Genomic DNA, 24452 nt, shown 5'->3' with positions numbered 1-24452 from the left:
GGAGCTACAGGCAAGCGCTTGAGATATGGGCATGCAGGTGGTCAGCAACAGCAAGTCTGCACAAAGGAAGAGCCAGGGAAGGTGGAGCCTAAGTGGCAACTGTGGGGCTGTTGCTGAGACCACGGTGGTTTGGTTCACTAGTTCCAAGAGCAAAGATCCCCAGGCCCATGTTATTATTAATTTTATTTAGAGCATTTGGAAAGAAAGGTTCTCAGGGCAGCCTAGGTATAATCAAGACAAGACAGTCCCTACCCACAGGCTGACAATCTAAAGAAAACTCAAAACGTGACACACAAGGGAAAAGAGACAGGCAGGGAAGAGGAAAACCAAATTCCAAATTCAGGCACCAGTTTCTGAACAGTTCCTATATGGGCCAGCTGGCTCAGTTCAGGGGCAGTAGGTGTCTGGTGGAGCTGGGCAAAGCTGATGAAATGAGCCTTCTGCTTCCCATCTCTGCCACTGATGCAATGGCTGTCCCCAGGATGACATGGAAGGGAGAAGAGACCTGATGGGACTGGCCTGTCCCAGCAGAACTGATAATGGAGTGAGCTCTGCTTCCCAGCTCTCCCACTGCTGGAATGGATGCCCCCAGTAAACTAGCAGCTAGCCTTGCCTTTCCCATAGACACAGCCTCCCTGTCACACACATTTCTGTCCCACAGCAGCAGTATAGGCCTCTCTGCTGTCCCAGCACAAGTCGGGGTGGTGGTGGTGGAGGGCATTTCCTAAACAGTGGACTCTATTCCCTGTCCCCACATCCCTGGTCCTCTTCTAGGCAGCTTCCTCATCCGGCCAGTGCCAGAAGCAGCTGTTTCAGGTCAACGGGAGAAGGCATAGATGGGTGAGGAGGGGGGTCCCCAGCTGCAGTGAGTTCTTCCTCGGCTGAGGGGATGTTCTGCTCCATTGGGGGGCTGCCTCTCCACTGCCATCTTTCTCGCTGCCGCCACCCAGAGACGGAGAGCTGATCTACACCTCAAAAGCAAAGTGGAGGTGGCAGAATTCTGGATTCAGAATTCTGGATCACTGAGAGGCAGTGACTGGCCCAAGGTGAGCTTCATGGCCAAGTAGTGTCCTGACACACCAGCTACTATACTACACTGGCTTTCTACAAAGTGCAACTACTGCTAAAGGTCTTCTTTTGCTCCCCTGCACCACTTTTCTACACTGCACTGCTGCTGTAAGACGCTTCCTCCCCCACGGCAGGGAGTGGCCTAACCCTACCCTAACCACACATGCAAGGGAAGCATTCAGCACAAACATGGAGTTAAGCTTTCTATTTGAAAAGGCCTGAAATTACTCTGGAAATCACAACCTGGATGTAGGGAGCAGGGAAAAGGGTAAGCATGGCCTTAGTCATAGAATATAATGGTAGAACTGGAAGGGACTCCAGGGTCACCTAGTCCAACCCCCTCCAATGCAGGAATCACTGCTCAATAACCCCTGGCAGATGACTATCCAACCTCTGCTTGAAAACCTTCAGGGAAGGAGAGTGCACTACAGTCCTCCCTGGCTGAGGTACAAGGACTCAGGGGACACCCATCCCCTCTCCTCCCTCTGCCCCTTACAAACCTCTCCAGTGCCCTCAGGTCTCTGCTAGGCGCTCCAGGCACTGACCATTGCTTGCTACTGTGTGCCTGTCTCCTACAGCGCTTCTCTCCTGAGCTCCTATATCTACGTTCGGAACATTTACCGTATTTTTCGCTCTATAGGACGTACCCGACCATAGGACGCACCTAGTTTTAGAGGGGGAGAAGAAGAAAAAAATCTCACCCTCTCTGCGCAGCGCCCCTTCAGCAAAGCAAAGCCAGGAGAGCAAGAGGGGTTGGTGCGCACCGACCCATCTCGCTCTCCAGGCTTCAGCGAAAGAAATGCGAAGCCTCCGGAGCGCGGCGGGAACGTTCCCGCTGCGCTTCGGACACTTTGCGTTGCTTTCACTGAAGCCATGGAGCCTGCACTCACTCCATAAGATGCACACACATTTCCTCTGAATTTTTGGAGGGGGGGAAGTGCGTCTTATAGAGCGAAAAATACGGTAGGTTAAAATCTTGCATTTGAGGGTATTTCAATAACACGAATACAACACAACGGAATGCAATTATTACAAAATTTTCCTTTATAGCCAAAATATAAAATAAAGAATAAGAAACTAGGACAGGGGAGCAACACCCTAAAAATATGCTTTGTTCCACCACAAATGAGAAGAGAATGAGGAACTGGGGGTGGGAGCTCCTCTTACACCCTCCTCCCTCCCATCTGAACTCAGTGGCAGCAGGACTCATTTATGTGGCAGCAGTGCCACATTTAAACTTCACAGGATCCCCCAGGAGGGCACTGGATAGGTCGGGAGTCGGGACTCACTAATGGGTCTTGATCCAAGGTGGTTTGTGAGAAGAGCACTCCATCATGCAAATACAGTGGTACCTCGGGTTAAGTACTTAATTCGTTCCGGAGGCCTGTTCTTACCCTGAAACTGTTCTTAACCTGAAGCACCACTTTAGCTAATGGGACCTCCTGCTGGGCCACACCGCTGGAACACGATTTCTGTTCTCATCCTGAAGCAAAGTTCTTAACCTGAAGCACTATTTCTGAGTTAGCGGAGTCTCTAACCTGAAGCGTATGTAATCTGAGGTACCACTGAATATGATAAAAGAGTAAGAAATGGGTCCCCAAATGCCTGCTTGGGTTTGCACTGCAGGGGGTTGGACCAGATGACCTATTTAGGGACCCTCGATGACCCCTACAGGTCAATGATTCTATTAAAAAGTGGGTCACGGGTCTGATAAGGTTGGAGATTCCTGATCCAGGGTATGGGGTGAATGGGAGGAGGCAGCTGTATTTCCTCGCCTGGGACTAGGGCGAGCTCGAGTGAGGAATTCCAGCAAAGGCTCGTGAGCTCGCCCCGCGGCTGACGCTTCTCCCTCGTTCCATCCCAACGGGAGGCGTCGCTTCTCCTTTCATCCGTGCACGCGCTCTCCTCTGCACGTTCCTAGTTCTTCGGCTCTCCGCCGAGCGGAAGTGGTCCAGATGGGGACCGGAAGTCGACGGCGCGGAAGTGCCTGGCTCTCGAAAGCATGTCGGCGGCGTTCAAGAAGGCGGGCAAGTCTCGCCAGCGGGAGCACCGCGAGCGGAGCCAGGTGGGCGGACCAGGCAGAGGCGGGACGGGCGGACGGTCTCCGGTGGCGGTTTCTCCCTCCCTCCCCTCCCCGCCCGCCTCGGGTGTCGCTTCCAGGTTTGGGCTCTGCCTGCAGCAGAGGGGCCAGTGACCCCCGCAGGGGCCTCGCCTGGCTTAGAGGCCGCTGCCCTGCGCCCTGGCTGGGTGGGGAAGAGGTTAGAGATCGTGGCCAGGGCTGCCCCTCAAGAGCCGAGGCGTCTCTGGAGCTCCTCTTTCCGCTTTCGGGGGGTGTCGCTTCCGACGCCTCCCTGTTGTAAGAGGAGCTGCATTATGAAACTACCCGAAGGTTTCCTCCCTCTTCCCCTACGGAAAGGCCCCTTTGCCCTCTGGGTCGTTGCGGACGGTCCAGATGTTCAATAGAAATGCCCGGTTGGAAGGAACTCCACCCCAAGGGTTCATCTAGTCCAACTGGACAATGCAGGGATCACAGCAAAAGCGTCGCTGAGAGATGGCCTTCCGCCCTCTGCTTAAAAACCTCCAGTGGAGGAGAGTTCGCCATCTTCCGAGGTAGCTGGGTGTCAGACAACTGGTCCCACTTCGCTCAGTATGGTCTGCACTGACTGGCAGTGGTGGCCAGTCTCCAGGGTCCTGTTCCAGGTCTAATTGGAGATGCCGGCAAGGATTGGACCTGGGGCCTGCTGCATGGCACCCTGCCACTGACCTTACAGGCCTTTCCCCTGGTATTAATACATGTGCTATAAAGCAAGCTTAAACTTCAGTAGTCTACTTGTTTGTTTTAAATAAGACACCTTGCACATATATCCACCTACTATGTTTATTGAGCACTTGTCCCCATGTGTGTTTCTCTTTCCCTGCTCCCCATCCCCCAGCCAGCTTCCCGAAAGAATCTTGGAATCCTTGAAAAGAAGAAGGACTACAAGCTCCGTGCCAAGTGAGTAATGTCCCTCACTCACAATATGCCTCCTGCAGCTGCTCACTATGACCTGCCAGTGTCTTGCACTGCAGCAATGTGCATTTATATCTCACCTTTTCCTCCAATGAGCTCCAAGTGGTGTACATGGTTCTCCTCACTCTTCATTTAATACTTGTCCCTCCTCATTTCATCTCCACAACAATCCTGTGAGGTAGATTAGGCTTAGAGGCAGTGACTGGCCCAAGATCACCCTGAAAGTGTCATGTCCAAGTGGGGATTCAACCCCTGGTCTCCCAGGTCCCTAGTCCAGCACTCTAGCCACTGCACCACACTAATGTGATTGTGACAAGTTTGTCTGACCCTTAAATGTGCTGACCCCAAAATGGTGTGCAGGAGGTCTCTGCTACTGCACTTCCATGCTCAACAGTTGATGAACGGGAAGGCTTTTCTTGCAGCAGGCAAGGAAATGGGGTCTCCGCCATGGGTGTAGGCAGGTTTCTTTGTTGGGAGGTAGTCTTTTGTTGGGGGAGCAGAACCTCAGTTAAGTATTTTTATTGATTATTATTGATCAATTCAATAAATTTTATTGGGCCCAATTCTTGTGAGCAGCTAGAATTGGGCCCAAGAATGAATTGGCAACTGATGTAGTTGTTTTAAAATATGGGTTGTGTGCCATCTAAATGGAGCCCCAGGCTGCAATGTGGCTGCTGCATCTTGAATGAATTGAGGTTTGAGTTGTCTTCATGAGCAGCACCATGTGGAGTGTGTTACAGTAAACTAATCTGGAACATTTGGAGGGTAAAGCATTCCCCTAATCATCTGTAGTACTTTTGTGTGTGCATGGCAGAGGCTTGCATTAGTTCCTGGTGAAATAGAAAAGCCCTGCCACTGGATCAAACCAAACTAAAGGTCTCTTTAGTCCAGCATCCTAGTCTCACAGTGGAGAACCAAATCCCTGTGGGAAGCCTCCAAGCTGGAACTGAGTGCAACTGCACTTTCCTTATTTGTGATCCCTGGCAGCTGATATTCAGAAGCGTAAAGGAAGGAGCAACTCTTCCCTGTCTCCCTTTTCTAGCCCATTTGTAGCCTCTCTGTGGAGGAAACTCTTTGTGTGGAAAGGCTGTGCTAATGTGGATGTTTTGTTGCCTTTCAGTGACTACCATAAGAAGCGGAATGCGCTCCAGGCGCTTCGCAGGAAGGCCGAGGAGAAGAACCCGGATGAATTCTATTACAAAATGACCCGTGTGCAGCTCCAGGTGAGAGTCTCCCTTGGGAAGCATGGCTTCCTGCTTGTTTGTCCAAGAAGCAGATAGTGGATCAAATGGTCTTATTAGCCTTAGTAGAGAATAGGATGGGACTATTTTTGAAGGGTGTGTGTGTTCTGTGACCAACTTGAATAGCTTTAAAAGAGGTTAGACAAATGCATAGATAATTAGGCTCTATTTTACCTCCACTGTCAGAAACAGTTTGATTCTGAATACCAGTTACTGCAGACTGGAAATGGGGAGAGTGCTGTTGCATTCAAGTCCTCCTTATTGGCTTGCTGTTGGGCATTTGGTTGGCCACTGTAAGAAGAGAATTAGATAGGTCTTTGGACTCATCCAGATGGATGGGCTTTTCTTATGTGGGGTTGCATTGGGGGAGAGACAGTTGCAGTGTAGATTCTATTGTTGACCTTCATGGCTTGTCTGACTGGGTGGTGGTAGGGATAAATGCCCTTGTTTGCATCTGTATATTTGTCCGCTCCATCTTTCCTACATCTTGTGGAGCACAAGAAACCCCATCCTTGCTATTTTTGTCTTTGGAGTATTCCTGTTTACTTTTCCTGTTCTGTTTGCTTGTTTGTTTGCCAAAGGGAAAGGAGGGGGGGGTTTACTGGCTTGTTCTACAGTGCCTAACCAGTCAGATCTGTTGCCCCAATCAGAGATTGTTGTCATTTTAGGTTTCTGTTGCCCCAGCCCAATCTAAGCTCTTATGGCACCACTGACTGTGTCTGACCAGAAAGTATGTATGTTTTCTTACTGGCAGGATGGAGTTCACATAATTAAAAAGCAGGAAGAAGAAACCACGCTGGAGCAGCAGAAGCTGATGAAGACACAGGACTTGAAATACATTGAGATGAAGCGGGTAGCTGAAGTCAAGGTTAGAGGACATTCCCTTCGCCCTCTGGGATTCCCACTGGAGCTAAAGGGAATTCACTTCCTGGCACTTACTGTGGGTGTGTGAAGGGTTAACAGTCACCCCTGTAAATGCTGCTCCCTGGTCTACCACGTGTGGAGCTGGGAAGGAATAGTGGTTGTGTTTGGCTGTCCTATATGTGGTTTGGCTTGCTTGCAAGAGCCATGTGCTAAGCTTTCCACCGTGCTTCTGTTTTGTGTGAGGCACCCTGGTCTAGTTTTTGTTCATGAATGATTGTGGAGAGCTGCCTGGCAGCTGGATGGCCATGCCTTGTGCTAGGAGGCTGCCCTAGACAGATGGCCTCAGGGAGCCTGGGGACCCTCCTTTCTATCAGGCCAGCCTATTGGTCCTGCTGGTTCTCTGTTGCCTACTCTCACTGGTGGTAACTCATCCCAGGCAGAGGAAGGCCTCTGCTTGTCAGGCAGAGGTGTTGGGGACTGTGCTTTTCACAGTCTGCAGGCAAAGCCTGTGCTCTTGCCTGAGTTCAGGTCCTGCCCCACCACTTCCAGCTCGCCTGGTTCTGTGGCTCTCAGCAAAGATGAAGACTTGAGTCTCTTTTCTCCCTCAGAAAATTGAAAGGCTGAAGTCGGAGCTCCACCTGCTGGAAGCTGAGGGCAAGCAGCCGAACAAGCACACATTCTTTTTTGACACAAAGAAGGAAGGTAAGGGGGGCAGGTACGGTGGGTGAGGGGGGCACTTGGCTGTTCTCTCCCCACCCTCCTCTGTCTTGTTTACTTTTCCTTCAGAGGAGCCTTCCTTCTCATCCTTCTCCTTTGACTCTAATGCACTTGTGCTGAAGAATGTTGTGGGGGTTGTGGGATAGAAGTTGGAAGAGGGGAAGGGAGGGAGCTGCCAGAGGCATAAGAGCCTGCTGGATCAAGCCAAAGGGGGCCCATTTAGTTCAGCATTTTGCTCTCACAATGGCCAACAAGATGCCCATTAGGGGAAACCTACGAGTGCAGGATTTGAGCACAAGAGGCCTCCCTCCTCCTATGCCCTCCAGCACCTGGTATTCAGAAGCCCCCAGGCTGCTTCTTGTTCTGCATGACCCTTACTTAGGGCTCTTGAGTGTCTGGTGAGTGGTGTTTCTTGGCTGAGTTTGCCAACCCCAGGGCCTTCTCTTTTTTCCAGTGCAAAGATTTGACATTGCCACCCATCTGAACACTGCACCGGAGCTGGTGGGCAGAGTGTACAACCGGCCGACCCTTGAAACTCTGCGGAAGGAAGTCGTTCGGGGGGCCACCACCCAGGCCCAGTTGAAGGTCTGTGCAGCTGCTGCTTATCAGCTCCCTAGAGTCTTCTGCTTGGGAGCTAAACGGAGGGTGTCAAAGTGGGAGGACCCACGTTCTCATCCTGGTTGCATACTTTGGCTTGTAGCCAGCTGAGTTCTGCTCATTTAAGTGGAGTTCTGCTCCACTTAAATGAATGGATCTCAGCTATTGATTTCAAGGGGTTTTTTATGGGTACTTTGCGTAATGCTAAATATTGCCCCAAGTGCCACAAGGACTAGCGGAGAGGTGCTGGAGTTCTCTCAGCTCCCTGCAGATACAGGGGTGACGTGTTCATCTAGGTAGGCAGATAAGAAGGAAAATATTTCTCAGCCCGGGGTTGGCGGCTGCTGATTTTATTTATAGTCCTCAGGCTTGCATGATTTGGGAAATGGGCCAGAGGGAGCCAGACGTCTGCTCAGTGTGTTTGAGAGTGGGGGAAGGGGATTCCCCCCTTTCTTCCTCCCCTTTCAGTTTGATTGGCTCCAGCCTATCAGGAAGCTCTGCAGAAGATCACATGACTCCTGCCTGGGACATGGAGGAGGAGGAAGCCTAGAGGAGCAGAAACATTGGGCAATACCCGGCAGCCTGAGAGGAATGCAGAGGCCATCCAGAACTGCTGAGGCAGAGACAGCTGTGGCGGGAGATGGGAGATAAGGTCCCCACCCTCCTGTTGGCATATTGCTGAAGTCACTGTGCTAGTTCAGACTGGTGGGTTCTCTCCTCTTCCAGGAGAACTGAGTCACCTTCTGAAGGTGCGACAAGTCTGGATCTGTCGTTCTCAGTGGTGCTAATTAGCTCACACCTGCTCTGAGATGGCCTTGCTCGGGAAAGCTGGTTCTGGCAGCCTGGGGCCTGGGTGCCGTAGGGATCGGCAACATGCTCCCTGGAAATGGCATTGAGCCAGGCCCACAGGAGAGGCCCAAGCTTCCTCTGTACCTGCTCTGGTGAGATGTGAGACCTCCAGGGTTCCCAGAGCAGCCTGCCTGCTTTTGTCAACCCACCCCATCCCACTGGCCCAGTATATGTTTATGTCCTTCCATGGCCTGTTGCTGTGAATAGTTAGGAAGGGTTGGGTTGAAAGGAAGATGCTCCTTTGGGAAAGTCCCTTTGAGAATCCAGGGGAGAAGTTTGACTGCAGGGTGTCTGTGGCTTCTCTTGAGAATCTGGCTGCAGGAGGCTACTTATTATCCTGCTTCTTCCCATGTTGAATGTTTAGCTATGAGATGGGCTCTGGTGAAGGTGCCCTTCCTCAGCTACAACTCACAGCAGCCAGCATGACTTCTTGTCAAGGATGATGATGGGAATTGTAGTCTAACAACACCTGGAGAGCATTGGAGTAGGGAAGGTTTGCCTGCAGGGTTGAAAGTGGGGTATGCTGGGAACTTTCACTTAACCCTCCGAGGAAGAATTGGAGGCAGCCTTGGGCACGGTGTCTTCTCCTTAAGATCGGCTGGAGACACCTGGCATTTCAGGGAGGACTTGTTTCTGTCCATTACCGAAAGCAATAAGTGCCTCTCTCTCTCTCTTTTTTGTCTTAAGAAATTAGCCCGCCAGAGGAAGAGTCAGTACAGCCTCCTGAAGCAGCGCATTGAGAGGGAGCGGAAGATGTTTGTCATCGCTCAGAAGCTCCAGACCCGGAAGGACCTTTTGGTGAGGGAGCAGTCTGTGTCTCTGCCTTCCGCCTACCATTGCTTCCCTTTGCTCTTGGCTCATGGCTGAGGTGGCAGTATCTTGCTACCACCTTACAGTGGCTTCTCCTGCCTCTTTTCCAGGGAACATGGGAGGGGGGTCAATGTGTGTCTTCAGAGAGGATCAGTCAGCCCTTCCTGCTTCCCAAGGGTTATGTGGGCAGTTCCACAACCAGTTTGAGAGACTGAGAGATCTAAGATGGGTTGCTTGACTCCTTGCTGCTTCCCAGCCCCCTACCCTATGCCTGGCTTTTCTCTCTTGAGCCTTATGAGAAGGGTATGTTGCTTTAAGAAGCCCCACTTTCTTCTCCCCCAATTTCAGGACAAAGCCCACAAAGTGAAGCTGAAGAAAGAGACAGTCAACCAGCCAGCTATTTACAAATTCCAGTTCAGGCGGAAGCGCTGACTGCCGTGTGCTGTGGTGGGTATGATGAAGGACATCTTATTCCACGATAACTTAGAGGAGGTTCCCCCCACCCCCACCCCGGCAAGTGGCCTTTCTTGGTGGAGCCGTCTCATTGCACAAATTCATTTTCTCGTTTTCAGAATAAATGTTGTCTTGTATACCTTCTTTTCAAACAAATCCAGTGGGAGCAATTCTGATTTCTGTTGCTTGTGTGAAGGGGCTCATTGAACATGCAGAGATGGGGCCCTAAGGTGGCCTTGTCAACCCATCAGAACTGGGAAGAAAATGTCTCTTCCTTTCCAGATTTTGAACTTCTGCATTGGAACACCTGGGTATGGAATGCAAGTGGGTGGATAATAATAAATTCAAATCAAACCAAAATGAGAAGTGAGACTTGTGTAAAGAAGGTACTTCTTTTCTTCACTCCATGTATTAAGTTATTTGGCAGTTGAGATTACAAGAATATTGACTTTCCCTGTCTGGGATGGGGCTTACTTTGGTTTCCTCTTGTGTAGGCAGAGAGCTAAGGGGAAGGATTGGCTGGGAGTCATAGCAGCCCCAGATTCCCCCACTCGGTGAGCTGTGCTGGTTGACTAGCTTGCCATAGGCTGCTTTGCTTCTGAAGGATTCTGAAGGGGTTTGGCTGAGCCCCGCCTGGGATGTGGAGAGGGTAAAGTTCTCCCCACTTTCTGCTCTCCACAGGTACAATATATTGTGCCACTCAGATAGGGTAGCAGGGAGAGCCTTCCAGAGGAGCAGCCAGCTGGCATTGCCCATCTGAGCTTCTTGGACTTTGCCTAGCAGTGGAGGCTTAGTGCGGAATGCCCAGCAGGTGGCAGTGCTGCTCTGTGGCTGCAGAGGACTGTGCTGGTTGGGGGAAAGCCAGCCAGAGCAGAAAGGGAGCTGCTGGAGTGCTCCTAATCACTCAGCCAGAGGTTGCTTGCCTTGACTCCCGTCTTAGATACCAAAGAACTGAGCCAATGTTGTTTGATGAAGTTGATGCTGATTCTGCTTTCAGCATGCAGACCCCTGTGGTGTGGCTCAGGTCTTTGTCTCCAGCAAGATCAATTGGGGTTTCTGTTTACTTTTGTTCTTAATGTGTGTGGCTGAACTGCATTCTTGAGGTGGACTTTTGCAAATGGGTTTCTGCTGCCAGGAGAGGGAAGCCCAGCTGGGACACCCTCACCACAGGCTGCAGGCTCTCACCTTGATGAGTGCCCCTCTGGTCCCCCCCTTGTTCTCCAACCATATGAGAAGGCAAGAGAGTGAAGGGCATCCTGCATTCTTTCAAATTGGGCCATTGCTGGTTTCCTCTGGGCTCCTGATGGTTGTATGTTAGGCGGTAGGCTTTGGTGATCCAGGCTGATGATGCTGCAGAGCCCTGTTTACTTGGTATGATGCACACCATCAGAATCCCCTGCATTCTCCACACCAGTATTATATAAGGCAGAAGGGGAAAGGAAGGATCTGAAATGCATTTTGGGGCAGACATCCCAGCTGCCTCTGTCCTGGAAGTGTGCCTGCCCACTTGTGGCAGGTGTTCAATCCCACCTACAACAAGAACGCTGTAGCTCAGCAACCCAGGATTAGGTGCAGGGAGGTTTGCTTCCTAGACAAGGCTTGTAAAATCTTTGCTAAGGGCGGCCCCTCCTTTCCTCGTTTGGCCCTCAATCTTGCAGAGATTCGCCCTGCTCATTTCACACCTGGGGCAGTATTGTTTCCTGCATCCTCATCCAATCCCTACAGGGTTTTGTGAAGGTGAAAGGCTGCAGAGGAGCATGAGAAGGGCCTGGAGGCTGGATCTAACCAAAGGCTGCCCGTCTAGTCTTGCACTCTTATTTCACAAGGCCCAAATGAGCCCACAAGCAGGAGCTGAGTGCAAGAGCACTTCCCTGCCCCTTCTGATCCCCCAATAATTGGCATTCAGAAACATGCTCCCATCTCTGAGCCTGGAGATGATGCAGCCAGTGTGAGCAGTAGCATTTGGTAACGTCCTCCCTGAGTAGGCATTCTAAGAGCCATTTGTAGGAAGGTGATTCTCATGCCTCTGTCTCTAGCAGGTCAGCATGGAGCTTCCTGAGCCAAGGGGTTGCTGGAGGCTTGTTGCCATGTTCTCCTTACCTCGTCAAAAGAGGTGCTCAGCCCTACCACCACCAACCCAGTTTCTTTGGATTTGGGGTCATCTTGGCCAGCTCTGGCATCATTCATGCTTGGAATGTGGAAAAGGCTTCCATAAGGTCCTCCAGGCCCTTCCCGCTACAGATAGAAGCCCAGAAAAGTGCCTTGATTGGCAACCAGGCCAGGACCACTGTTCAGATCTCTCTTCTCTTCCAGTGTCCCTGGGACAATGCTCAGCCCCACGGAGTGCTGAGGCACCCATACAGCTCTTTTACTGCAGGACTTTCCTGTATTTCTCAACCCTGGTGAAGTCTGGAGTGGGAAGCATGGGGTGGGGTCTCTGAGCCCCCAGCGCCTGCCTGGAGGGATCTGTGGGGGAGAGAAGCAGCTCGGGATAATTATAGTAACAGGAACTGAACAGGCAGGTTTCTGGGAGCTCCTTCCTCCCTCCTCCCCGTCTCCCTGCTGGGTGATGGTGCATCTGGGCTCCAGGTGACTCAGTGTGTGGCAAAGGGTGGTGGAGCCCTCTTGGGAAATAACCTACTTGCTTGTGCCACAGCCGGGCAGAGAGCCAGCTGCCCGCTTGCTGCCCTGAGCCTGGGCCGCTTGGGGGCCACTTGCCTGGGCTTCTGGGTGGCTGATCGGGGGAAGCCAAGCGTGTTTGCCTATCCCTGCTCTCTGAACTTGGCCTCCCTCAGAGGTGTGTGAGGATAGGTGTGTTTGTGGAGAAGAGAGCCCTGCAGGCTTCTTTTTAAATCCTCTCTGCAAGCCTGCAGATTGATCAAGAGTTTGTCCCAGAGCAGGAGCAGCAGCAGCCTTCTCTCTGTCAGATAGGAGGCAACTGAGCACCTTGGCCGCAATCCCAGTGGGCTAATTCAGGCTGAAGCTTTCCTCCCTGCCAGCATCCTGCATAGAGTAGGGAGCTGTCCTAGACCACCATGCCAGCCCATCTCTCTCAGCCTTGCTTTCACTGGCACTGGCTGCGAATCTCCATGGTTTCCGGCAATGTCTTGCTGAAAGGAAGGGGAGAGGTCAGGGTTTGAACCTGGGACTTTTTGCATGTAGTTTGATATATTCCAGAGTGGCTTCTGAGGAAGAGCAACCCAATTGCACTTTTGTGTCCATTGCCACTGCTAGGAGCAGCTAGCCTGCATCTTGGGCACAGCTGTCAACATGAGGCCTCCCGTGGCTTGAACATGGGCTGCCACTCCGTCACAGGAAGTCATGGCATTGGCATGGTTGGAGCCCCACGCTGGGTCCTTGAGGAGTCCTCAGAGAAGGAGGTGGTCCAAGGTAGCCTCTACTTCTATCCCAGGCAGGTCAGGGCAGTTAATAACAGCTGCCACATTGTGCCAGGAACATATTGACAAGGCTTCCCTTGAACCAAAGCAGCCCCAGCAGCTTTGAAAGCCAGTCCCCGGCATGCAGCAGAAGAACATAAGAGCCTGCTGAATCAGGCCAGTGGCCCATCAAGGCCAGCATCCTGTTCTCACAGTTCTTAACCAGATGCCCCAAAGGGAAACCAGCAAACAGGACTCTGAGCACAAGGGCAGTTTCTCCCCTCCTGAGGTTCCCAGCAGCTGGTATTCAGAAGCATTGCTGCCTCTCCTAACTGTGGAGGCAGAGCATAGCCGTTGCAGCTAGTAGTCATTGATAACCTCCTCCATGGATTTGTCTATAATCTTTTAAAGCCATTCAGGTTGGTAGCGATCACTGCCTCCTGTGGGAGCGAGTGCCATAGTTTAACTGCGAGAAGAAGCACGGGTCAGCCAAATCCAGCTTGGGGGCTTCTGTGGAGTTTCAGGGCAGAATGAATGAGCATCCCAAAGAAGTGGCATGGGGTCCGCTCTGGGGAAATAATTTTGCTGGTGGAGAGGACCAAGCAGTCAAACCAGTCACACACACACACACACACACACACACACACACACCTGCACTTGAAAGCCCCATGGATGGGCTGCCCTGGACACCCTGCCAGGAGCCCCCCCCCCCAGCCCCTGGTCAGCCCTCTCTGCTGCTCTTCTGGGAGGGGTGAGCAGTTTCCTCATGCATTGTCATGAGCTGGGGGCAGGGGGACAGGCAGGCTTTCTTCTTAGTCAGAGCTGGAGCCGAGGTCTGTTTTGGCTGCTCATCAGCATCAGGGAACTGTGTCCCTGCGAGGTTTGATACAATTTAATTAACCTAATTAAAAGCTCTGATTGCAGAGATGATTGGGGTAGAGCCAGCAGCAACTGCATATTTATAATGAGCTGGAAGGTGTGGGACCTCCGCCAAGCGATATGCATCTCTAATGAGCTGCTGCTGGTGCGATCTGAGCGCGCCTTTGGAACGTGAACATTTATTTTTGGCAACGGCGGGCAGTTTATCGCCAAGACGCGGAGGGAGGGAGCCTCCTTCCTTCCCAGCTCCAGGCGTGGCTCTCCCACTCCCAGCCCCCTTGACAGACACAGACGCAGCCTTGCCAAGGTGCAAAGGCAGGCAGGCAGGCAAACAAACACCCACCCTGCGTGCAAACCTGAGCCCAGAGAGAGAACCAGAGAGATGCACCCAGGCACCTTCCCCCTCAGTCATTCATGAAACCCAGCACACACTCCATGCTCCTGGCCTCATGCAGCCCACCCTCTGAGCCCTGCTGGTACATGCAAGGTCTATACCCATCCACCCCAGCTGCCCAAATATCTCCCTACTGTCTAAGTAGCCTCTTCATGCCATTTCGGGGGAGCTCCCCCAAGGCCTGGCTCTTTCTCCAGCCTCTGACTGAAAGAGACTCTCAGTCGACTGAGACCAGGATAGGCTTGGGAGAGCCACTGTGGTGTAGTGCTTAGAGTGTTAGACTAGGATCTGGGAGACCAGGGTTCAAATCCCCACCTGAGTTGTGAAACTCACTTGGGTGACCTTGGCGGCCAGTCAGTGCCTCTCAGCCTAACCTATCTCACAGGGTTGTTGTAGTAATTAGGTGAGGAGGACCAAAGGGGATCTTGCCTGCCCCACTACCTGAGTGAGCTTTAACCTTCTCCATGCATAGCAGGAGCACCTTCCCACCAGTTTGGACCCAGAGCGGTGGCTGATCCATGCCAGGCTGCTGCAGGGAGGCAGAGGACAAGATACAAGATGGTCAGTGAAGGAAAACCTACATCCCCCTCCTTCCAAACTGCATTGGTTCCTCTGCACAGCAAGGAAGCTTCCTCGGAGACCCCACTGTGAGATCTGGTTCATCTGCAGTGGACAGGACAGGCCTGGCCAGGTCACAGGGGAGTGGATCAGAAGATAAAATGAGGCAGAGGTGTGTAAAGGTGTGGGAGTCCTGCAGGGAGGTGGGGAGCTGTTTTGATGTTAACCACTATTTGTTGGCAGCTCCACTTCCAGGGATTCATCCTTCTGCAAGCACAGCACCGTCTCCTGGCACAGTCTCCAGGGATTTTCTTTCCCTTTCTTTAGTCCAAATGGGCCCTATGGTGGCTTGCAATCTTTAAAAATGTATCAGTAAAAAATAAAATGCAGAACTTGTTACACATTTTTTAAAATGTTAAATTGGAGCTAACTAAAATAAATGCAGTGGAGGGGAGGAAAACACTCAGTGCTTGGTGAAATAAACATGTTTTTATAGTTTGCCCAAAGGGTCTTAAATGAATGGGCTCCTTTGGTTTCCTGGGTACTGCAACTGCAAAGACTCCTCTCGCCTCCTGTATCCCAGCTGAGTGAACCTCTAATGGAAACGTGACCTGGAGCAAGGCAAACACAGTGTGATATCAGCAGGTTCATGTTATATCAGTAAGTTCTTGTAATATGGCCCTTCACAAATCCTGGCCCCAAACTGTTAGGGCATTGAATTGGGCCCAGAAAGGAAATGGCAGTCTGTGCAGATTGTACAACTCTGGAAACAGCCCGGGTGAAGTTCTGGCAACCGCCTCTTGATTTCCAGACCTATTTCAAAGGCAGCCCCACAGAGACCATCTTTCAGGTATTAATCTTGATAGGATGGTAGCATGTTTGACAGTGACCACCTCTTTTTCCAGGGAAAGGTGGAATTAATACACTTTGTAAATTGGGTAAAACCACTTGGATCCACAGCTGCCCCCTGAGCATCCAAGAGTGCTCCTAAACTGTGGACCTCAACCTTTCAGGGTATGGAACCTCATTTAGGACAGGGAGGTCAACGAAGGCGCCAGGCAGACCTCTCTGGGGAGAGTAGTCCATAGACGGGAAACTGTAACTCAAAAGGCCCTTGTGGTCATAGTGTTATGTATGCCCTACTTCCAAGGAGTTCATAGCACAAATGCCCGTAGGGTAGCAATCCTCCCCCCACCTCCTGAATAAGGCCCCTTGCATCAGAAATAACCCTGCACCATCATTTCTCTGGGGGATTGGGGGTAAAAGGCCTGGTGGGACAGCAGTGGTGACTGAGCTACCCACTTCAGAAGAAGAAGTCATCACTGAGCCCACCATCTCATCTAAAGAGTATGAATTTGAACCCCTTGTCTGTCTGCCTGTGAAAGACAGCATCTGGTTTTACTGGCCATACAGGGAAATCAGAAGGTTGCCTTGGCTCAAAGAGGACCACCACCAGCAGCTGGTCACCAGCTCCACCTGGCTATCCCACCACAGCAGAACAGAGAGACAGGAGTCTGCACAGCTGCACATGGTGGCTGGCTGGCAGGGGTTCAGTGCATTGAAGAAGCCCAGTTTGAGCCCTGCTTGTGTTTATGCCCCCAAGTCTTTCCTAATCCCTCAACAAACAGAGTGGAGTACCAAGGAATGTGTTGGGGGTGGGTGGGAGGCATGTGCGTGTCCTCAAGTGACCGGCCCCCTCCTCTAAGGTGGCTCTAGCCTCCCACTGCACGGGGGTGGGAAACACTGTGGTTCCAGGAGTCACATTTTTGGAGTGGTCTCTCTGCTGCCCCAGCAAATAAATGTCCCGGCAGGCGGACAATTGTGTGCTTATGAGGGGCTCTGCCGGAGGCTCAAGTGCCCTTTGTAGGGGACTTGTCAGCAGTGTGTGCTTTTGCTGAGTGTATGCTGAGACCCCTTCTCTCCTCCCCCCAGAAGAAAAGGCTTTGCTGAATGCCCACACAGGGGACTTTGTTCCCCAGGGGCTTGAGGGCTCTGTGGCCTGTGCCAGCCTTGCGAAATGGGACTTGCAGACCTGCGTGGTGAGAGATAATGTTTCCTTCTTATCTACTGCTGCCCACCTACACGAGGGCCAGGGGGTTGACCTTCCAAAACAAGCCTTGATTCTTCCGAGGATTGTTGGCACCCTCCCAGGCCCGCTCTGCTCACAGGGTGGCCCTTGTGCTCACTGCATGGAGGGACCCCGATCCATGGCTCAGCCCACGCAGGCTGAGGCTGCACAAAGGGAGCTCAGGCAGCCGCTCGGCCCCTCCCCGGGCATCTTCTGGGCAAGAATGTTCCCTTCGCTGCATATAATAATATAAATGCACACAAAGGGAGGTGGCTGCCTGCGTCAGGCCTTTCGCTTGCTCTCTTGGGAGCACAGTCTCGGCCCCCAAAAGGTGAAATCTCTCATCACAGCTGCCCATGAATCTTGGGCTGGCTCCATTCAGTTCCTATGGAGATCTGCAAATTTGATTTTAAAGGGGCCCAATTACCACAAACTCGGGGTACAATCCTGGTATATCTAGCCTTTTCAGATTCAGGATCCACTTTTAACCCAAACATGCATTTGGGGGACTTATTTCTTAATTTTTGTGCTGCAACTGCCCTTGGATCAAGCTGCAGCCCACCAGTCCAAGGCTAAGGAGGAGTCACACGGCTCAGTGGTAGAGCATTTGCCTTGCATGCAGAAGGTCCCATGTTCAATCCCCACCATCACCAGGTAGGCTTGGGAGAAATCACTGAGAGCCACTCAATATAGACAGTATTGAGCAAGATGGACCAGTGGTCTGATTCGGGATAAGGCAGCTTCCAATGTTCCTATGAGTGGGTGAGCTGCTGGGCTGGTGCAGCTCCCCTGGGATGGCCGGCAGAAGCTCCATGAGGGCAGAAGCTCCTGCAGCAGAGCAGGCAACAATAGGGGAGGGCTGTGGGCCTGGCACTGTTTGGGCACATCCTCTGCCCCTTGGCTTAAAGGGCAACAAGGACATCTGAGGCTGGTGGAAGAGCAGTCAATAGAAAAGGGAAGATCAAAGTAAGAAAGTTCACCCCCCTCCCCAGAAATGACAGAGGGCAGGATGCAGTGCAGCTTAGCTCAACAGCCAGGCACAGCAGCCCCCCCTCAAGCAGTCAATAAGCCCCCCTGCACAAAGTGTCCAGATCAAAGGAAACACCTGCTTCCCAAAAGAGGCTTCTGAGCATGTGCCAAGTACCCTTTCGAAAGGGCTTCAAGGTTTGCCTGAACCCCATCACTCCCATCTCTTGGAAAAATCACATCCCCACCCCTTTTTCTGCCTAGGTCAGGGGCAGAGTGTTCTGCTTTGGGATCATGGAGGGCCTTGTTAACAGAGCTGCCTGGCCTAGATCCTATCAGGGTGACAGGTGTGGGAATGGTGAGGATAGTAGGAGAGGATATCTTGATTAAATATTATCTTTCCTCACTTATGCTAGTGAGCTGGTAGCAGAGCACATTCCCCTGTATATAGCAAGAGGCTAGTTGGTAGATTCGTTAGAATCTCTTGAGTTAAGCAATCCAGTCTGGCTTGTCCAGATTGGATTTGTTCCTGGTAAATTCCCCTTTGATTCCCTCTTAAAAAGAATAAAGACACAACAATGTTCTCTTAAAAGTAATAAGAAGTTTACTTACATTCAGTTCACAGTGTGATCCTGAAGGCAGGCTTTAGCTTGCAGTTACAGAAGAAAGTGTGGGTTCATCCCATATGGGGACTGAGCCCATGTGCTGCTGGCTGAGAGCTAGCAAACAGCAAAAGAACAAGAAGATGGAACAAGGTGAAACAGCAAAAGGAGAAGGGAAGATGGCTGCGTGACGAGCCCTTTTATGGGGTCTCCCAGGGTCATGACCATCTACCTGGTCACACGCAGGGGGAGGATGCTCCAGACAGGTGTGACAGGAAGTCCTCCTGGCTGGAGTAACATCCCCATGTGTGTCTACTCTGGGCAAACAGGAAATGGTGTATTTGACTGCTACAGTGATGCCACATGAAAGACCAGGCAAGAGGGGTCCCTTCAGTCCAGGCTACCACAGGGTTCATGGCTGCCAAAAGGTTCTTTGGCACTTTGGAACTCCCTGTCTATTGATACCAGGCGAGTGCCTTCACTGTACTCTTTTCAACGCCTGCTAAAAGGATCCTTGCTTAGACAAGCCTACCCACAGATTCAGAAAGCGGATGCGAGTTTTTATCTCTTTTTACTCCATTTTACTCTCTTTTTGAAAGTCTTAAATTGTTATTAATTCTTCTTAGTGGTAATTGTGTAGTTTTATCCTTTTTGTAAACCGCTTTGAGATTATTGTTGTTGTTTTTTTAAAAACCAATCAAGTGGCGTATAGATTTTATGAAATAAATAAACAGTAGTTAAAGTGGGCTGCTGGAATGTGCCCACTGCCCTTGGCACAGGGACAGCTGTGTTTGCCAGATGCAGACAGGCAAATGCCACCCATCTGGCTAGCCCTGTGCGTGGGATCGCTTTGGGAGCCTCTCTCCTTGCTGGAACAGTCGGGGGCATCGCCTGCCTGCTGCACATCTGGGTGAAGTGCAGCACCCTGCCCAGCCCCAGCTGAATGCACTCCGTGTTCCAGCTGCATTCCAGGACGGGAGAGCTGAACTCTGGCCAGGAGACCTCGGGTGGACGGAAGCAGCAACCATCCCATCTATGCAGCTGCTTGCCAACTGTCGTCAGAAGGAAGGGATGCCCTGAGCCAGTGACGCGTGCTGGGCTGGCGTGGGGCTGAGGCCCTCCTGCACAGCACTGGCCAGGCTGCCAAGAAGGGGGAGAGGAGCTGCTGTTGCGGCCACCGGATCCTGAACCTTCCTCCAGGGTCAGGCTTTAGTCAGGAGAATCGGAAACAGAGCCTACTGCTGGGTCGTTCCTGACCTCTCTGCCTATTTTAGCTGGCACAGAGCTGATTTGAGAATGGAATGGAATGTCTTTGCTAATAGGATCTGGGCATTCTAAACATCATTTTTCAGAATGAAATGAGAATCACAGAACCGTAGGGTTGGAAAGGACCTCAAGGGTCTTCTAGTCTAACTCCCTGCGATGCAAGCATCACAGATGACTATCCAATCTCTGCTTAAAGAAGGGGAGTCCACCACCTTCCAACTTCCAGGCTTGTGCAAAGGTGGGGGGTGGGTGCAGGGGGACAGCCAAGTACACTTGCCCCAATCCACAGAGGGCTAAGCTGGCCAGTGTGGGGCGGGGAGCTGTCAGGGACTAGCTACTTTTGGTTTGACTTTATAACTTTATTCTAACAAGACTCCCACCTGGGTCTCAGACAAGTATTGCACAGGCCTTCTTAGAGCACCTGTGTGGAAATGGGTGCATGTTTTATTGTCTAGAACAGCTCACCTTGAGCTTAATAGTCTGGAACTCTTCCAAATCAGCTGAGAACAATCTGATCCATGCACCAAGTTCAGGAGAAAGGAGTGAAGCATCCTTAGAAGCAGTTGTGGAGGAAGGGGGTGGTGGGGGCCACAGGTGGCTCTGGAGCTGCAGGGCGCCCTCCAGTGGATGGGCCCAGTGCTGCCTGAAAATGCAGCATGGGACGTGTGTGGTGCACGGCCTGCAGCGCGCTCCAGCCGCCGTCTCCTTCCTGGCTGCGGCCGCACTGGTGGATGAAGGGGGTGCGGTGGGTGTGGTCTGCCCCGGGTGTCATCCCTGAAGGGGGTGTCATCGCCATCCCGCCCTCTGGGACACTAGCCCCACCCCTGGGTGCACAGCATGTGCACTACTCCAGGTGCTGGAACGGCTAGCTTCATCTCAGCCACCCTCTATCTGAGCGGGAGGTGGCCATCCCCATGGATGGCTAGCCCTGCCTCCTGTTCTAGCTACGCCGCTGCATAGAACCTGTGCCCCGCTGCATCAATCACATAAGTTAATACCCAGAGTTGCTCTGGCCTTTGCCTGCGCGCTCTCTCTCTCTCTCTCTCTCTCTCTCTGTGTGTGTGTGTGTGAGAGAGAGAGAGAGAGAGAGAGAGAGAGAGAGAGAGAGAAAATCTTTGTGGTGTTCCTCTGACTCTGTCCTCTCCAGTTCTTTAAGGTGTTAGCCAGAAGTGGGCAGAGCACGTTGGCCCTGACTAGGGCAAACACAAGCACTACCCCCTGCTTGCAATTTTGGAACTATTGGTGCAACCCCAAATGACATTCCTTGCAGGTGATGCTTTAGCAAGATCCTTGTTGTCATGCTTCTTTACTTCGGTTGGGTCAGAGATCCCAGCAGCCTCTCCACCATTTTGGCCGAGAAATGTTCCCTTTACTTTTATCTTTCTTGAACTTGTTCCTTATAGCAGGGGATTTTCAACTGAGGGCTCATTCCAGATGGGGGCTTAGTGCTATCAATGGGTCTTCCAGACATTGCAGGTGGCTCACCTACCATTTTGTTTTGACATAATATTTTCCCCAGAAAGGATAAATCCAGATTAAATTGTGTGTGCAAGATGGCATTTTGATGCGATGATGCCATGTGAACCCTGTGAAAAACTTGCACAGATGAGAAGCATCTCCCATCCCCACAATAAACACTCACCTGGAAGCAGCCTGAGGGCATTTTGAATCTAAGTCCCATCTCTGATCTCCTTATCACACCCCCTTCCCATGAGTCTTATGTTCATTGCTGTGAGCAGCTCTTGTGGTTGTTGTGTGGAGAATAGAGGCAAACTCCAACTTTCCCCCTTCTTGCATCAGCAACAAATGTGAAGGGCAGGTTCCATCTGCCTCTTTACCCAGTACACTGGTGGAGACATCTCACACGCAGCAGAACCCAAGAGAAAATCCTGCTGCTCTGGAATGGGGTAATGTTGGTGGCACCTCGGCATGCAAATCCCCTCCGTAAGTCTGCCCTGTTGCATGCCTCTAAGAGCCCCTTGCCTTTAGCCTAGTTTGTGAGCCACACAACTTGAGTCACTTCCTCTGCCCTAGCTGGCTACTACCCCACCAGTTTCTTCTCACTGTCCATCTGAAACACACTGCCCCTTGGTGGCTGATGGACCCAGCAGTTTCTGGTTTGCAGATTACAGAAGGGAGACCCAGACACTGCAAGGCCTGGCCTGGTGAGAGATCTAGGGCCCACCTTGGCCTCCGTAACTGGAGCTCCACCACTCCTTCCGTGACAGACAGGCAGGTCACTTGACAGGCTGCTCTGGGGTGCCCTGTGACCCCTGGTTATTTATGTGGCCTTGTGAAATTGATGTGCCTAGAGCCCTGGGACAGATAAGTGGAGGCTCCGTCATTAGTTTAAGCAGAGGTGAAAGGTGGTCAATAAAGAGGATTTCATGTCGCATTGATCATCCCTTGGCATTTCTTCCTGGCTCCCACCTCCCAGCCTCCAGGAACAACAATTAAAGGCAGAGCCAAAGCTCCACTGGGCAGCGCAGCAGAATTTCCAAGGGTGGCCCAGGGAGCAAGGTCCCTGCCCCTTGAGCCTGGCTTTGACTGCCAACACAGGCAGGGCTCAAGGGTTGCCCTTGCCACAACCAGCCACTCACAGGCATGGAAACAGTTGACTCCGAAATCTGAGAGCTTTGCAGTTTGTTTCTTCAACACCTTCATCAAACAATGCAGATGCCACCTCCCTCCTTTCTTCCCAGGACTCCAAAATGGCTGGAGAATTTCCCTGCCCATCAACAAAGCAGAAAGCCAGGTCTATGGTGAAGGGGGGCATTGGTTCAATGGGCAGTGGCTGTTTTTACTAGTTTAATTTTAATAATGCTTTGCAGACCTGTTTTTATGTTCTAGTTGCTATTTCTTATCCCATTGTGTGTTTTTGCTGTTAACAGAACACCAGCATGGTGAAATGGTTTTACTAGTGCCTGGAAAACCAGGGTTCAAATCTCTGTTCAGGCATGAAGCTCACTGGGTGTGACCTTAGGCCTCTCACTGTCTATTAGCTTCACAGGGTTGTTGTGAAAATAAAAAGGGGAGAGAGACCTGTGTATGCCGCCTTGAGCTCCTTGGAGGAAAAAAGGTGGGGTATAATAAATGCAACAAGCAAGCAAGCAAATAAACATTAAGCACCATTTAGTAGAAAGGAAGAACAAACATTCAACCTACAGCCAAAGCCCTTCTTCAAAGGTCCTTGGTGTTTTTCTTGCTTTTGCCCTTCTCTCCCCACCATTTCTGCCATCCTTCCAGTTCTCTTGCATAAGATCATATTTGCTTCACGTGAGACCCAGATTCATAAAATTGGAAGGGACCCTGAGGATCATCTTATCCAACCTAAATATGCAGCTCTCCCATATAGGGATCGAACCTGCAACCTTGGCATTATCAGTACCACGCTCTAACCAACTGTGCATAAAAAGCCATTCATTGTGGATCCTGAACGCTTGCTAGGAGAAACCTCCCACACCCCATCCACCAGTAGTGATGTGTTTTATGCAAGCCAAAAGGCAACAAGGTTGGGGTGCGGGTGGGACTTCTCTCCCTTAGATCCTATTCATGCTTCAGAGGCTGCTGAGTGGCTCCTTACTTTGCCAGCTTGGCGGATCAATTGACCAGGCCATTTAATTTTTTTTCCAGTCCCCCCCCCCCCTTATGACTTCCTTAAGTCTGCTGCTCCCTTTGACTTCCTCCATCTTTTGCCCATGGATTCTATAAGACCTTCTGGATGAGATGGGCAAGAGTGAGATCTGCCATGACCCCTCATCTGGGCTCCATCCCTCTTGCCTTTGGCACAAACACGGCCCGTTGTTCTCACCCTTAGGATGTTGACAGCCAAGATCTTCTGGTGTGAAGGGAAAGAGTTATAGCTGCTTGCCATTCCAGGCCTGTTTTTAATCTTCCTCCAGCAATATTTGTATTCTGCAGCAGACTGAGCCGATGGATTGAAAGTCGGGCAGAAAAGCTCGCAGAGCTGGCAATTTGCAGCTCTTCCCCCCCTAGAGCGGAGCAAACTCTGGCGTGGAAAAGTCAAAGGAAAATTAAAACAAAATTGCCATCAGCTGCCAGATTGCTCCATGTTCCTGCCCGGGAGGTGGTGGAAGGATGAGCCTGGCTGTAGGATCAGACCAAAGGGCTTGCTGCTAGGCCAGCATCATTCTTCAGTGTCATCGGCCATTAGTATCATGGGGCCAGCACTGTGGAATACTCTGCCAATAGAGGTTCAGCAGTTGCCTTCTGTGCCAACTTTTAAATGAAAACTTTTCTATTCCACCAGGCATTTCGGAATGCACTCCTTCACGATGGTTAATTCATGGCTGTTTTTAACTTTATAGTTTTATGTTTGTATTGCTGTAAATTGCTTTGATTTCATATTTTTATAAAATGATACCGCAGTGTACATTTTTTAATAAATAAGTGATAAATAAATCCTGTTTCCACAGTGGCTAACCAGATGCCCCTCAGAAGCAGACAGGCAGTCCGTGGGGAAAAGGGCTCTTGCTCCCCATTGATCCACTGCGACTGGCCGTGAGAGGCATGGCTCTCTGCTCTTAGAGGCTGGAGGCAGACACCATGACTTGGATTTGCCTGATCCTCCTTTAGGCCAAAGCTCCACAATGTGGCCAACACCACACCGTGTGGGAGCAACTCCCACAGTCTAGTTGGGTGCTGTGTGAAGAAGCGTCCTTCACCCTCCCCCCCGAGTTCCTGTGCTATTATGAGAATGTTGGGGGTAAGAG

At 51.4% G+C, this 24452-nt stretch overlaps 1 protein-coding gene and 1 long non-coding RNA gene across 2 annotated transcripts; one reads left to right on the top strand and one right to left on the bottom strand.

Annotated features, from left to right (window-relative positions):
* The first annotated feature begins 3000 nt into the window (after window positions 1-3000).
* On the top strand, window positions 3001-9765 carry UTP11 (UTP11 small subunit processome component). Its single transcript, XM_083751525.1, has 8 exons — window positions 3001-3133; window positions 4002-4063; window positions 5199-5301; window positions 6074-6187; window positions 6792-6885; window positions 7355-7485; window positions 9034-9144; window positions 9505-9765. Exons 1-8 carry the CDS (start codon window positions 3071-3073, stop codon window positions 9586-9588), a joined length of 762 nt encoding a protein of 253 aa, XP_083607651.1. The 5' UTR covers window positions 3001-3070; the 3' UTR covers window positions 9589-9765.
* On the bottom strand, window positions 9504-18823 carry LOC310850304. The gene is made up of 2 exons (XR_014567293.1): window positions 18464-18823; window positions 9504-15428 (listed from the first exon to the last, which is right to left on the bottom strand). It is a non-coding gene; the product is annotated as an uncharacterized lncRNA (long non-coding RNA).
* Window positions 18824-24452: the final 5629 nt, after the last annotated feature.

This window comes from Podarcis gaigeae (genome assembly GCF_964106915.1).
Source record: "Podarcis gaigeae genome assembly, chromosome: 8".
NCBI classification, from domain to species: Eukaryota; Metazoa; Chordata; class Lepidosauria; order Squamata; family Lacertidae; genus Podarcis; species Podarcis gaigeae.
Note: the sequence above shows the minus strand (reverse complement) of the source record. Positions and strands in the feature narration are given on the sequence as shown.

Coding starts and splice junctions, on each gene's coding strand:
- UTP11 (XM_083751525.1), top strand. CDS start 3,071: ATGTCGGCGGCGTTCAAGAAGGCGGGCAAGTCTCGCCAGCGGGAGCAC. Junction 5,302..6,073: donor TGACCCGTGTGCAGCTCCAG/GTGAGAGTCTCC, acceptor TCTTACTGGCAG/GATGGAGTTCACATAATTAA. Junction 7,486..9,033: donor CCACCCAGGCCCAGTTGAAG/GTCTGTGCAGCT, acceptor TTTTGTCTTAAG/AAATTAGCCCGCCAGAGGAA.